The 13,695-nt window shown below is 38.8% G+C and overlaps 1 protein-coding gene across 1 annotated transcript in view; it reads right to left on the bottom strand.

Moving 5' to 3' along the window:
• RASGEF1A (RasGEF domain family member 1A) overlaps window positions 1-2,486 on the bottom strand; it is a 51,275-nt gene extending 48,789 nt beyond the window's left edge. The window contains exon 1 of the mRNA XM_041475446.1: window positions 2,363-2,486. Coding sequence (XP_041331380.1) covers window positions 2,363-2,380 — 18 coding nt within the window. The 5' untranslated portion in view covers window positions 2,381-2,486. The remainder of the gene's footprint in view (window positions 1-2,362) is intronic.
• Between the last annotated feature and the right edge of the window lie 11,209 nt (window positions 2,487-13,695).

Raw genomic sequence — 13,695 nt, 5'->3', positions numbered from 1 at the left:
TCAGGACAGGACAGAAGTTGTGCAAGGGCTGGTGCAAGGATGGCTGCGTGACAAAGGGTAATCTGAGTCCATGACAATTGCAGCTAAAGGTTGAAACTAGAGGTCCTTACAAGTGAAAGCATTAAATAGCTGTTTTAATCACCTTCACTTTGAAGTGAACCATTCAGGCATTTATTGTATTTTCAGTTCCTCTAATGTGTCATCTGCGTTAAAAAACAGTAACTTGTTGTGTTTCAATGGGAATGCTCTGAACCTGGTTTCACAAATTAGAAAGCAGTAGTCACTGTATTTATGTGTAGTCCAAGCAAAGCCCTTTCACTCCAGTTCTTTGTAATGTTTTTAAATTTTATTTTTAATTGCCCCTTTTTGCAGTCACATACAATAAGATCATTTGTCCCCCAGTATGTGACTTTTGCATGAGGTTAAAGTCAATGATTACTTTTTTCCTGGGATTTCCTCCCTTAGCACTTCCTTACCCTAAGTGTGGTGCTACCTTGGTAGACTTCACTGATGCATTCTGGTGCACAGTCTCAAATTTTAGTGTCCTTCTAGTTTTGGAACAGCAGTTTTGCTAAAAATTGTTTTTATGATAACTTCATTTTCTGTGATCAGGGTTGTACCTATTACCAAAACTGACAAGTTTCCACCCTTAATTCTTATGGTTCCTCTTTTTCTGCCCAGCTGGGTTCAACTATTTCCCTCAGCTGTTGCCTTTATAGGTTCTCTGTTTTTAAGTGTTGGCCCCATACTGTGATGCTCTTTCTAAAAAGTTATTCTTAAGGCATTTACTTGCTTTTGTCTCTTTAACTTTCCCCCTCAAGATGAATGGCAATTACTGTCAAAATGTTCTCATGCATAGAACTCCTGTGACATGTAGATCTCTTGCATATCTGGAAAGCTGCAGAGATATTACTAAAGTAACTATCAGTGTTGGATAAAAGTTCTTGAATATTATTTCACCTCATTGAGGAACTAACCTTTAAAGTTTCCTGTGAAAATTTACCAAATTCTTCTCTACACATATAATTTTTTAATACGAAAACACGTTTTATCCTTTAATGTAAGACCAAGTTTTTTCTCAATCTCATTATTAATTATTAAAGTTTTCTATATCAGGATTTCTATAAATTGCCTTGATATGTAAATAGTGGAGTAAAGCTGCTTTATACTTTTTACTAATCCTGCAATTACATTCTGTAGAGCCTTTTTACTTTCCTTAATATGAAACTAAACCCTCCTCTCACCTACTCCTTTACATAACCAATGCACTAAGAATTATGGACATGACAGCTAAATCCAGCTTTTAAATCCCAGGCACAGTAGCTGTGTGCTGTTGCTGCTCAGTGTTTCTTTCTAATAAGCTGTACGCAGTGCAATATCTTATTAGTTAATTTGAAAATCGTTTCTCAAGGGATTGCACGACTTATGTGCATCAGGTCCCTACCAATCCACTTAAAGCTTAAGTGCACCAGAGAAACTTAGCCCAGAACTGAATCTTATTTGTTGCAGCAGAAACCTTTACTTCTCTGTAAAGTACCATGAGAGTATTTTTTATGTAGCAGAAGTTAAAATGAAAACATCCCTTTGCAATTTTTTGAAAATAAAACCTATTTTTTTATCTTAGAGAAAATATTTTTTATTCTGTTGCATAAGGTAACAGAAGGTCCATGTTGCAATGCAAATGTCCTGTTACTCTTGAAATTTCAGTATTGCTGCTTAACTTGGAAAAACAGGGACTGAGAGAAATCTTTGGGGAAAAAGCATCCATCTTTGCTGTAAATGTGAAAATTGATTACTGATGTTCTGGAAAGCATCACTTGAGTTTGGGATGGGTTGACTCCGAAAGACAATTTCAAACATCCCTGCAAGTAAACTTTGATTCTGCTTTTATGATGCAGTGTCCTGCATCACTTTAAACCTGCCTAGACAATACTGAAACCATCTCACCTGGTGAATATTCATTCAAATCTATGTTTTTGCCTCTTCCCTTACTCCCCTCCAGAGAACAAAAAAGTTTATGTACCACAGTAACATGAAACATTAACATCTTTTTCCATTTCTCAACATCACCATTACACAAATGGTGTTGAGAACAACCTTCTGTCTGGGTGGTATCAATTCATTACAAGTGATCTAATCATGACCTAATGCACAGAATGTCAGTGAATTTATAACCTGCAACACAATTTTAAACTTGTAGCATAACATTCAATCACTTTGTCACGCACGGCTGCGCGCCTGTGGGTGGCTGAGCCCTGCCATAGCCAGCACAGTTACTGTCACTGTAGCTTTCCTGGAGCTGTGCGTGGCTCCAGCAGAACGCGGAGCGGACAGAGGAGCCCCTGGCGCTGTGCAGACTTACCTGGCCCTGCAGGAGCATGTCCCCTCCCAGCGCGGAGCCCGTCCCGCTCGGTGCCGCCGCGGGAGCCGGGAGCCGCCGCGCCGCTGCTGCGGCCGCGCTCGGGCAAGGCGTGCGGGGAGTGAGGGCTCCCTGCTCCCCGCTACCATTATAGCCGCAGAAAACGAAAGTGCAGCGGAAGGTGCTGCACGAAAGGAAATTCTGAGTCTCAGCCCTCCGTTACGTGGGTGTCATGTGCTGGGCACTGCCCGGGAACTTCCATCCCTGCTGTCCTTGAGCCCCAGGGAGAGCAGGGCTGCTCCGCGGGTCCCTCTGCCTTTGGGATTATAGGAATTGGCATGCTGGTTAAGAGCAGGGTGCAGAGGTTGTGAAGGAAAGGAAGCAGATTCTGGGCATTCCTAACTGGCTGATTTCTTATATCATTGCTGCTAAAATTACTTTAAAAAATCTTGTTTTGATGTAGTATGACTTTGTTGTTTTCTGGGGGTTTCTGTTGGTTAGGGGTTTTTAGCAATTTTGTTTTGGTTTTCTTTTTAATATAAAATTCCTACAAAGCTACCTAGAAACTGTTTACAATGTATTCTAATGGAAATCTGACAGCTGGGAACTAACACTCTGGAATTAGACTTGATGACTTTTTTTTTAAATAAATTTTTGTTTGACCATTCTTTGTACTTGATTTTTGCATAGTAATGTCCAATGCATACTAGAAATTCTTCAGAAGCTCACTTAAATAATACAGGAAGAATTGTAGATGTATTCTGTTTGGAGACCTGAATCAGTAATAATAAGAAAAATAAGAAATGAGAGATTCTCTCTATTCTATATATGCCTACAGTGTAAAATCTTCCAAGCAGAGGCAAACCAGTAAATAGTGAAAGCAATATTCTATGTAGGCAATTTAGTTTTTTAGTTACTGAAGACTTTGGGTTAGTGGTGAGGTGGGTTTTGTTTCGTGTAAAGGTATAGAAATTTTAACAAGGATGTAGAAATAAGTAAACTGGGGAAATAGAACAGTTGGTAAAGATTGAGGAAGAAAGCAGAGGTGATGGCAAAAGACAATGACATAACTTTGTGGAAATGGAACTGACATTTCTTTACAGGAAATGTGAAGGAACAGTTTAGAATGGGAAGGTAAGAAGACAGGGATGTGATTATATACTAGTAGGATACTTCTGGAAGAGGTTAGTGGAGTATAATTAATTTAGGCTTCCAGAGGATGAGTTTTCTGCAATGGACACTAGTGATGGATAAGAATGGTTTGGCTTTACCAAGTAAGGTATATGTTTAGATGAGATCTGAGAAGTGGATGACTGAGGGGCACAGAATGAGTCCCATAATCAGAGATTTGTCTGAAGCTGCAGAAAGGAAGAATGGGAGGACAGGGGAGTGTGTTTTGACAGCAGTTATCAACAATATGGGATTTTACAATGAACTGTTATTGCAGTGAGCTTGCCTGCATTTCCTAGTGCACAGTTTAGCTTCAGATACTTCCAAGACTAATTCCAACTAAATTTTATCCAAGTCTAAGACTGCCCAATGTGATTTCTTAACAATATAAATCTCTAACTATAAATCATCCTATACCGGTGCTTTCAAATTAAAAAAAAATCTTGTATGTAAGACTGGTATAAAGTAAAATAATACTTACTTTGCATTTCTTTACAGCAGCTTTGCACAGTGGTTCTGCCATCCAGCCTTTCCCAGTGGGTGGACTTCCAGCTATTTCACTCTATGATTTTTGTCATGTGTCTTGCCTCCTTCCCCTTAAAATGAGGGGTGCAATGGATTACTATTAGAACACACCACTAATTTGCACTGAAAATGCATTGTAGCATCAGAATAAAATTTGACATACATATTTTCAGAGAGGGGAGTTTCATAAGAAGGAAATAGGACAAATTATGGTATACAAAGAAGGGGAAAAGGCAGAATTTTAAATACTAGATGCCAAGAGAAAGGCAACAGGAAGAGTTTGAAGGGTTAAACCACCCCAACTAAAATCCACCAGCAATTTTTTAACAGTCACATTCTTTTAATAGTGACAAAAATTTTTAATAGTCATTAAGAAGTTATTTCTAGCAAAATACTAAGATTTATGTTGCTAAATTGACTAGTCATTAAACTGTTTCACAAAAAACTTGGAATTGAGAATTTCATTCCTTAGCACAGTTATGATCATAGAAGAAGATTAAGTCTTTTTTTCCCTCTTGAAAAGTACTATCACAGCATAAAGAAAAATGACAGCACAATCATATCTCATCAGGATGATGGATACATCCTTAACTATATATGTTTAAATGTGACATAAAAATAAAGAATATGGAGGAACTCGCAGCTATTCTGTTGACACCTAAGGTAGAATGGATTGAAGAGAATCCAGGTTTGAGCTCTTCAAAGACACACTGTTATTACTGTAAACACAGAGATTATTCACCACAGAGCAACTTGAAAACCATCTTGTAGATTTTTAGTAGGACCTGCATTTTTTTTTTCCTTTTCTTTCTACAGGAAATTCACTGTTGCTGCATTGCTAAGCTGGACTTCTTGTTGTGATTAATACTGCTGATTTGGGTGCAGTTTGTTATTTCAAGGCTTTTGTTTTCTTTTTTTTCTGAATATGAAACTAAACCAGAGCTGTGAGCATCCTGGCTGGCACCAGCCACATGGGGCTGTTACAGCTGAAGCTCTTTGGCTTCAGCCATGGCACTAACCTGAGCTATTCTCTGAGCAGATATTTCTTTAGCACTGAGACCTCTACCTTTTACAAATCTGAATTACTTACTGGAATTAAATATAGAGGGAAGTTGACAGACAAGCAGAATAAGTACACAAAACTAATTTCCCTTGAAAATTAGACTAAAAAAATGACCCTTACTTGCCCAAAAGCATAGTATGTTGCTGAATGTATAAGTATTTACACCAAATAGGGTAGATGTGTGTTATGGCTTTATGGCCATAAGGAATGAGGGACTAATCTTCACATACTTGTACCTTCAAGCCTGAACTATCCAGAGTGTTTCAATGTTACCAATGAATTTTGTTTTCAATTAATACTTGATCAAACTCTTAGCTTAAACAGACTTTTTAATAACTTTTAGGTAGGGTCCCTGTATCCTTAATTAAATTCTGAGATAATTTAAATTCAAAATACAAGTTTTCAAAGGAAAATCTTATTTCTTGGATTTTCATCATCAAAACAGAAGGAAAAATAGGAAGTAACCAAGAAATATCAAAAATGCTTTTTTGAGTTGGATGTACATTTTTCTGTTACTTTCACATGATACAAGATTTTTACGCGTTAATAATAAAATTGAAGAAATGCCACTCCTCTTCCTACTGGAACTGAAGTGAAAATGTTGTGATTTTTCTGGTTTTGTGTTTGTTTGTGGCTCTTTTTAAACCCTACATGTGTTCCATTCAGGAGAGCCTCTCCAACAGTTATGAGGATGAAGGTGGCTCCTCTGTAAATACTAGGAAACCTTCTGGCAGGCCTTCCAAGCTCTGCTGCAGATGCCATCAGAACCTAAGGCAGCAGGAGCAGACAGATGTGATTAGTTTTGGCTTTTAATAAACACGGTTACCAGGGGGCCACTACATTTATGTAGCTTCTATGTCAAGAATGGCTTTTTTCCAGTAAACTATTACATGCACTTTAAATGTGCTTTAAATGCCAAAAGCATTCTAAGGCCAAGTTTGTCTTGCCTTCCAGCCCTAGCAGGATGGGCTTTCAGTTGTGTGAGGCACAGGTATGGATGCAATCAATGCTTGCTCTCTTTCCTTTTTCAGCTTCTTGCTATATCACACTTGACTTTGGGGGGATGTGGATGTGCCCATATAGGGTTAAAGTAGGCTGTGGCTTCAGAACACTGCAGACAGGCAGCTTCCCCTTTTTTGTAAAGAGAGCAGCTTCCTGCTAGCACTGATACTGCAGAATGTCTGCAGAGTGGAAACCCCCACCCCTCCCGGAATGTTGCGTAGTGGAACCTACAGCAAGTGTAAAAACATAATGGTATGTTTAATTTTGGCAAAGTGGGAAACTACTGTGGGAGTAATAAAGTTCTCATGGGGTCTTTTCATCATTCACCCAGTTACTTGTATACAATGATGTGGAGGGGAAGGGAAGAAAGCTAATAAAATCCCATAGAAACCACAGAATTTGAGGACATTTTTGCAAAACTTGGTATTAGGGGATATATCACTTAGGTCTCTTCTGCATATTCGTTGTTGAGATATTATGATAATACTAATGATGCCCCAGATTTATTTTTTCACTATTTGAGAGCTGTTTATTGGTGAGCTCAAGTGGTTTTGTTTTTCCTATTGTAAAAACTCTTCTATGCTGCAGGCTTCGAATTAGAAGCACTACACTTCCCTAGAAAGCTGTAAGAGTGCTGTTGAACAAAAGAAGGGTTAGATTGTAATTCATACTTCTAATTTTGTGAACACACACATGGGCTTCTTTTGCCATTGGAAGTCATTGACTTTGGAAGGAGTCACTTGTTTTGCCTCAATTTTTGGTATATGAAGGTTGGCTTCAAATGTTTAGCAACAGAGTCAATTTCTGAATGTTACTGTTGCAGTTTGATTTTGCTGTGCATTATCTCAAGGATTTGGCAAGGCTGCTGCAACACAAGAATATGGATTTTTAAGTTTTTTTGGTGTATCTGAATAGTGGCTGTATTTTGACTTGCACTTCATTATAATGCTAAGAGTTATCTTGGTGTCTCCTCTTGCTTGGTATTGGTTTGTTACTATCATTTGTCAGTGCCATTGATTCTAACCTAGAACAGGGAACTCTTACAGGATTTTAATTATGTTTTACCAAAAGGGAGCTGGTGCTTGTCACAAGAAAGTACCAAGTGGCATGGTCTGATACAAGATAGGCAGTAATCTGGCCTTGGAGAGGTGGTTATTAATACTATTACTCTAGAATGGGATTTGCAAGGGTTGTGGGAATTAAGCATTATTTAATGTTGAAACTTTATTTTTAATATGCCCTTGGAATAGTTAAAACAAAAGTGAAAAGGAATTGTCATGGTTTTTGAATACATGGGAGTTTTAATTTTTTTTATTTTTAAATTATTTAGCAAGTAGTGACAATTTTGAGGAAATAGTTCTTGGGTGAATTAAACTGTGTTCCCTTTCAGTTTTATTTTAAGTAGGAAAGAGGAAGCACTCTAGAAAAAAACCCAGAATATAATTTCATGGTGTCTGATTTGTGGCTTTCTGAAGATTATCTTTGATTGCTCAATGCAACTTGTTTAAGAGAGTGCTGGTGAGAAAGAGAAACTGCTTGAAATAATCCTACCAATTTGAAAAAAAATAAAAGCCTTTTTTTTTTTTTTTTTTTTTTTCTGACAGTGACATTAGAATGGAAGCCAGATTTTGAAAATATGACAAATGTGGAAATGTGTCAGGAAAACATGTAGATTACAACTGATACAATCTTTTTTTTTTTCCTTTAAAGTGGAAATAAATTTCCCTTTGGCTCTCCCTGGTACTATGACCATAGGTTAGTGTCTAACAGAGGAAGTGAACATTGGTAATTGCTCACAAGTGTGTAAGAGCACATCTTCCCTGTGCTGCAGGTGCCCCTGGCTGTGTGCTCTGAGTCCTGCCGTGTGTGCTGCAGGTCGATGCTGTCAGAGGCACTCGCTGAATTATGGAAGAGGTGCAGAGCGTTAGCCCAGGGCTTCACACCACAGAGTGGGTCGTGGGTTGTAGAGCTAATTGCAGCATTTAGACCCTTTACAAATGGACAAAACATACTGGGCAAAACTCACTTTCATGGTTGATTTGTATGCATGTAAAGTTGGATGGTGCTTTTTTGGATGGTGCTTTGGAAAGCGACCCTGGGATGTTGTGTTTTAACCTCAGGCTTTATCTATAGCTTGTTTCATGCAAAAAGCTGCTCTTAGACTTCAAACACTTGTTCTTCCCTGTGGCACCTGTGCTATGATGTACTCAATGTTTTAGAAGCATGGAGAGACACAGAGAGAAATAAAATGTTTTCTTCCACAGTGGTTTCCCTGTGACCTCTTTTCTTTTGTTGCTAAGCAGGCACTGTGGATTGAGTGATTTCCATTGCTTTTTCTGCAATTTGTTGTTCTTGTCATACTGATCTAGATGGTATTAAATGTCTCTTTTACATTATGCTTTTTAATGCTTCTCAGAAGTACTACATGTAAAAGAAAGATGCAGACCTTAACAACCTGTGTGATCCTATCTCTGCCAGGACTCATCAGGCAAGAGCCAAGCATGGCCATTTGTGGAAACCTTGCAGGGTGGCAGTAAAGGTTTTGGTCGCCTGATTTTTGCTCATGTTGGCAGGGCTGCAAAGACTACAATCCCCTGCTCTTCAGGTGTAACAGATCACAGCACAATGTTGGTCCTTTACAAAGAAATGCAATGTTTTGCTACCCGTAATAATTATGGAACAGTATGGCAAATGTGAACTCTCGACAGTTTAGCTATATTACATTACCATGAATCTGATTAAAATCTGTTAATCTTGGGAGTGTCTGAAGACACAATCTGGGACCAAGTCCATTTGCTGGTTCTGCTGCAGATTCCTTTGTGAGAGATGTATTTTATCTCCCCTGTTCCTTGTTTGATACGTGGCTGTACTGGCTTTGTTTCTTCTTATTTTTATGAAGCATAGAAGTGGAAGATGGAAAATATATTTCTCTATTTCTTAATCATCTCTATCAATGACCAATCACTTCCAACCATGAGCACTTTTACTTCAGTATTAGAAACTGGAAATTGGCAACTATTTGGCAGGGCTATCCAATGCCTTACTGTTTCATTATGCAGAACTCTTGGCGATGCTCAATAACAAACTAAAATTACTTGCACTAAGTCTGCTCCTTTTTTTGTTGTTGTTGTTTTTTGTTGAAAAGTGTTTCAATTTGCAAGTCAGAAGGAGAACTTGTGACTGTACAACTTCTGTACACTTTTCACAAGCAGGCTATTTACTGGGGTTTTCCTTGGTTAAGCAGATTACTTGGCATGGGCTCAACGTTTGCAAGTTTTAAGCCCAGTTTTCCTTGGCCTATCTCCATTCCTGTGCCCTTTATCCAATTTTGATCATCCTTTTTAACACAAATATATGTGATCACATCACAAAGGAATATTAATTTATTCTAAAAAAATTGTCATTTGGTGAATCACTTGGTATTTGCATTAATGATGAACCATTATTTGTCTCTTAATAAAAACTGAAAAGTTGCATATCAGGGAGAAGAGTCGGTAGTTTTATCATATTTCGGGGGCTGTCTTTTGCTTTATTTATATTCAGGTGATTCTCTATAGCTTCACTGTTAAGTGAAAGCTACATATGAAGTATGAGTTGGTGCTTTCAGCTGTTCTCTGTGGCCACAGCCTTGTCTTTTCTGGTGTCCCAGAATAGAATGAGGATCCTCCCAAGAGCATGATGCCTCAGGCTGCCACCTCATGTGACCAAAGCAGAAGCTGTGGAAAAAGCAACGGTCCCTAATTTTGAAAGGAAATACCCAGCAACTAAAGAAAAAATCCAGGTTGGAAAGCACCAGAAATTTCCCATATAAATTTTCAGCATTTCTGTTGTTTACAGACAATTCAATACTCTTTGATCTCAAAATGGTTTATACAGTCACTATATGAAAATTGTTATAAAAGGTGTTTGAAAGTGATAGTGTGGAAGAATGTGAACAGGTTTGAGAAGCAAGCCTTATTCCAAAAAAAAAGACAATATCAAAGAAAGTGCCAGAATACTTCTGGGAAGAAGAGGTGCTGGTGTTGCAGCCAGGATGTGTTTCATTGGTTTGAAGTGAAAAGGAAGCAAAGGAAAACTTGAATTTTGCACACATTATGAAGCCATAAAAAGCAGGACATAGATTAAGAGTTTGAAATACTCTGCTAATAAAATATTGCTTTTATGGTAATTTAGGCTACAAAATAAGAGTGGGCTCTTGAGGATCTGGGCTGAGGGCCAGCAGACAGTGACCTCTGCTTCCAGCCTGAATCACGATGTTGTTGTCTCAGTGACACGTTGTTTTCCTGGTAGATACAAAGGGCCGCTCTATGGAAGCTTGACTTGAAAGAAGAAATAAAGGTTGCTGTGACAAATGAGGCTGGGGAAAAAATAAACCATGCCACAACTTGGTTGCCATTCTGCACACGCTAAAAAAAACCTCAGCTCAGGCTGGATTCTCACCTTGTGGCTATGTGCCATGTACAGGAGAGACCACCATTCTCATACATCAGCATAAGGCGGCATAAGATAATGCAAGGTGTGTAGCATCAAAATACAACAGGGCTGATTTTTTTTGGGACATCCTTCCTTTACTGAGAATTTGTTTGAGCATATTGTACGTATACTTTGGCATTTCTTTGTCATGTAATTCAGGTAGAAGCATTCCCTGCCTTTTACAGTTTGTTTCTGGATGAAGTTTTCTTTGCTGTCTCCTTCTTTAGGCTGTTTTACTCTCCCACACTGCATTGTGGTGCTTTTATCTATTTATTTATTTCAAACCATGAGTATATTAGGCTATGGTCTATCATTTTGGTAGCAAAATATCACACAAAGCGAAAAACTAGAGAGAGTTAGAAATTTTGTGTTCCACCATCCTACACCCCAGATCCGGCTGGATAAAAGAGTGGGATAAGTACTGGAAACTAATGCTGTGCTGATCACAGCCTGCAGCTTATGAGAACTATGTCACATGCTGTGGCCTCATTGATAATGTGTTGTTGATTCAAGATTTTGAAAAGTTACCAATTCCTACTCATTCTTTGTTTTAATCAATGGCTTGATTTTAAATTAGTTAAATGAAACCTTTTTTCCTTATCTTGTCTACAGTGTAATGGATACTGTCACAAACTACTATAAACATCTCAGGGATTTTTTTGACAAATGGAATGAAATAGTTTAGAAAAGTTATCTAAAGAAAAACCAAAACCAACAGTGACCTTTCCTTCAAGTAGCTCTTGCATCTCTCCACCCTCCTTTTCTCATAACCAGTGAGACAGGATAGATTGATTTGGTGCTGAGATTTCCTCGCAACAGAAATGCTTTGTTCCAGTTTGCAGTTTGAAAAACTGCCAGTGTATATTTCTGTTTCTAAGAAAAACTCATTAGCACTATACCCTTGCTGTGATGAGAAAAACATGACCAAGAAAGACACCTTTGGTAATTCCAGAAATGAGACAGTCATCATCACAAAGAGATACAGGGAAAAAATAAAATAAAATCACTATTGCATGCTGAAAATTATCAAGACCTGTGCTTCCAAGTTCCTCCTCTGTTTTAGCAATTACTTTATGCATCTGTCACCAGCACCTACTAGTAGTTCTTTGCATTTAGCTTTTCCCACTATGCAAGGTGATATCTTCTGGGGGTTTTTTGGCTGCTTGGTTAGGTTGTTTTTTAATTTGGTTTGGGTTTTTTGCATTTTTTTTTCTTTTTCTTTTTGGACATTTTTTCCTTCTTTCTGATTACATGGGAGGTGCAATTCAAGCATGATGAGCACGTGGGTACCCAGGAATGATTTTCCCAAGAGCAGCAACACAAGGAAAAGGCTTGCCAGGGCATGGTTGGGTGCTGGTGTGCTCTCTGCAGCCCTGTGTGGTGTCTCCATGCAGACATGCTCTTCCTGCTCTTCCATCCTTCTGTTTTACAGTTGATCTCAAGAGAATCAGCCTCAATCTGACAGACATGGTGAAGTTCAGAGGTGACCAGACACCCTGGTAGGTGTCATTGAGCTTGCTTAGCAGAGCATAATATCCACTCTGTCACACCGTACTTCAAGAGAGCGTAAGTGTGGCATGATTAAATACATGCTGAACTGATCAACACTAAAGGCGAGGAAAACCATTTCTCTCCCATTAGGTTATTTTAGACATTTATTTTCATCAGTCCATGTGTTGGTTTATTACAGAAGTGTGTGTGTTCTTTACAGAATCAGAGAATATTTGGAGTCAGAATTGCTCACACTGCTTCAAGAAACCTGTTTCTGTCTTTAGATGAAATTAAACCTAATCAGCTGATTTTGATGGTCACAATGGCCTGGCCACCAAAAATGCATCATCCAACTGATTTATTAATGCATGAGCTGGCATACCAAGTGTATAACATAGTTCTGGCTACTGCTGTAGTTCCTGGAGTGTATCAGGCCTAAATTACAACTTTCAATGATAAACCACAGAGTCATCATTAGTCACATTTTATTTTAACTCTGAGGTTCAAGATAGTGACAATACATGAGATCCTCAGCTGAAACAATTCTTAATTCTGTTAGAATCACCACACTGGCTGAAGATGAGGCTCAGTGCCGTACAAGAGATGCAGAGCCAGTCTGGGAGCACTGGCAGAGCTCCGCTGTGCTGCCGAGGCCACAGGGGACAGATGGCGCAGGCCAGGTGCCACCTCCTTCTGACGCCTCTGCTTTGCACATTGCAGGCGGCAGCTGCCAGCTCCCAACTGGCTGAGAGACCCTGGGCCCTGCTCACACAGATTTAGGCTACTTTCACTCCACCCTTGGGTCGTGTCACCAGGGGCTTTACCAATCCTTTCATTTGCAGGGGTTGCCTTTTGCTCTCATGTGCTAAAGCAAAGGCTTTGTGTAAATGTTTTGTTCCTGAAATGAACACTTACCATGTCTGAGGCATCTTTTGTCTCAGGACTCTAAAGCGTGCTACAAACAGTAATAAATTCATCTTTCCTGGGGGAACTGGACTTTATTTGATTATTTTTGAGCAGTTAAGTTTGTTGGCTAGGGTATGTTGATTTGCTTAAAACAAGGTACTTAAAAATAGCGCTTTTCCTTCATAGATAAGGGAGGATTCAGAAAACATAAGGAGTGCCACTAACTTTGTTTTTCAAAGAAAGGATTGGGTACTCTGCTCAGTTATTTTTGTCTGATGCTGTTCTGAGTTAATGGCAAAGCCAGGCAAACCATCCAGCCCTCACAGCATCCAGTTCTGTGACCCACTCAGCTCATTTATTGGTACAAAATCTCCAAAGAAACCCATAGCACTATTGTCTCTCTTTGACCTTTCATCACTCCTTTGTAGATACATGGGCGAAAACTCTTTTTTCACACAGTTTTTTAGTAGAGATAATGTATAGATTGTACAAGCAAAGTCACTTCAAGCATATCTTAGCTTTCTCTGAACGGAAAAGAGATTTCATTTAAAATTGTATTGTAGAGCTTATTTGTAATTAATCATAGTACTATGAAAGTGAGTTTCAATTTCTTACAGATAGTTAATGTAAGCACATGGTCTCCCGTGGAAAGCCTGATTTAGCTGGCATTTAACAAGCCTAATGCAATTCCTTCTGCTGAGGTTAG

Source organism: Pyrgilauda ruficollis, unplaced genomic scaffold, assembly GCF_017590135.1.
Source record: "Pyrgilauda ruficollis isolate IOZ18807 unplaced genomic scaffold, ASM1759013v1 scaffold11, whole genome shotgun sequence".
NCBI classification, from domain to species: Eukaryota; Metazoa; Chordata; class Aves; order Passeriformes; family Passeridae; genus Pyrgilauda; species Pyrgilauda ruficollis.
Note: the sequence above shows the minus strand (reverse complement) of the source record. Positions and strands in the feature narration are given on the sequence as shown.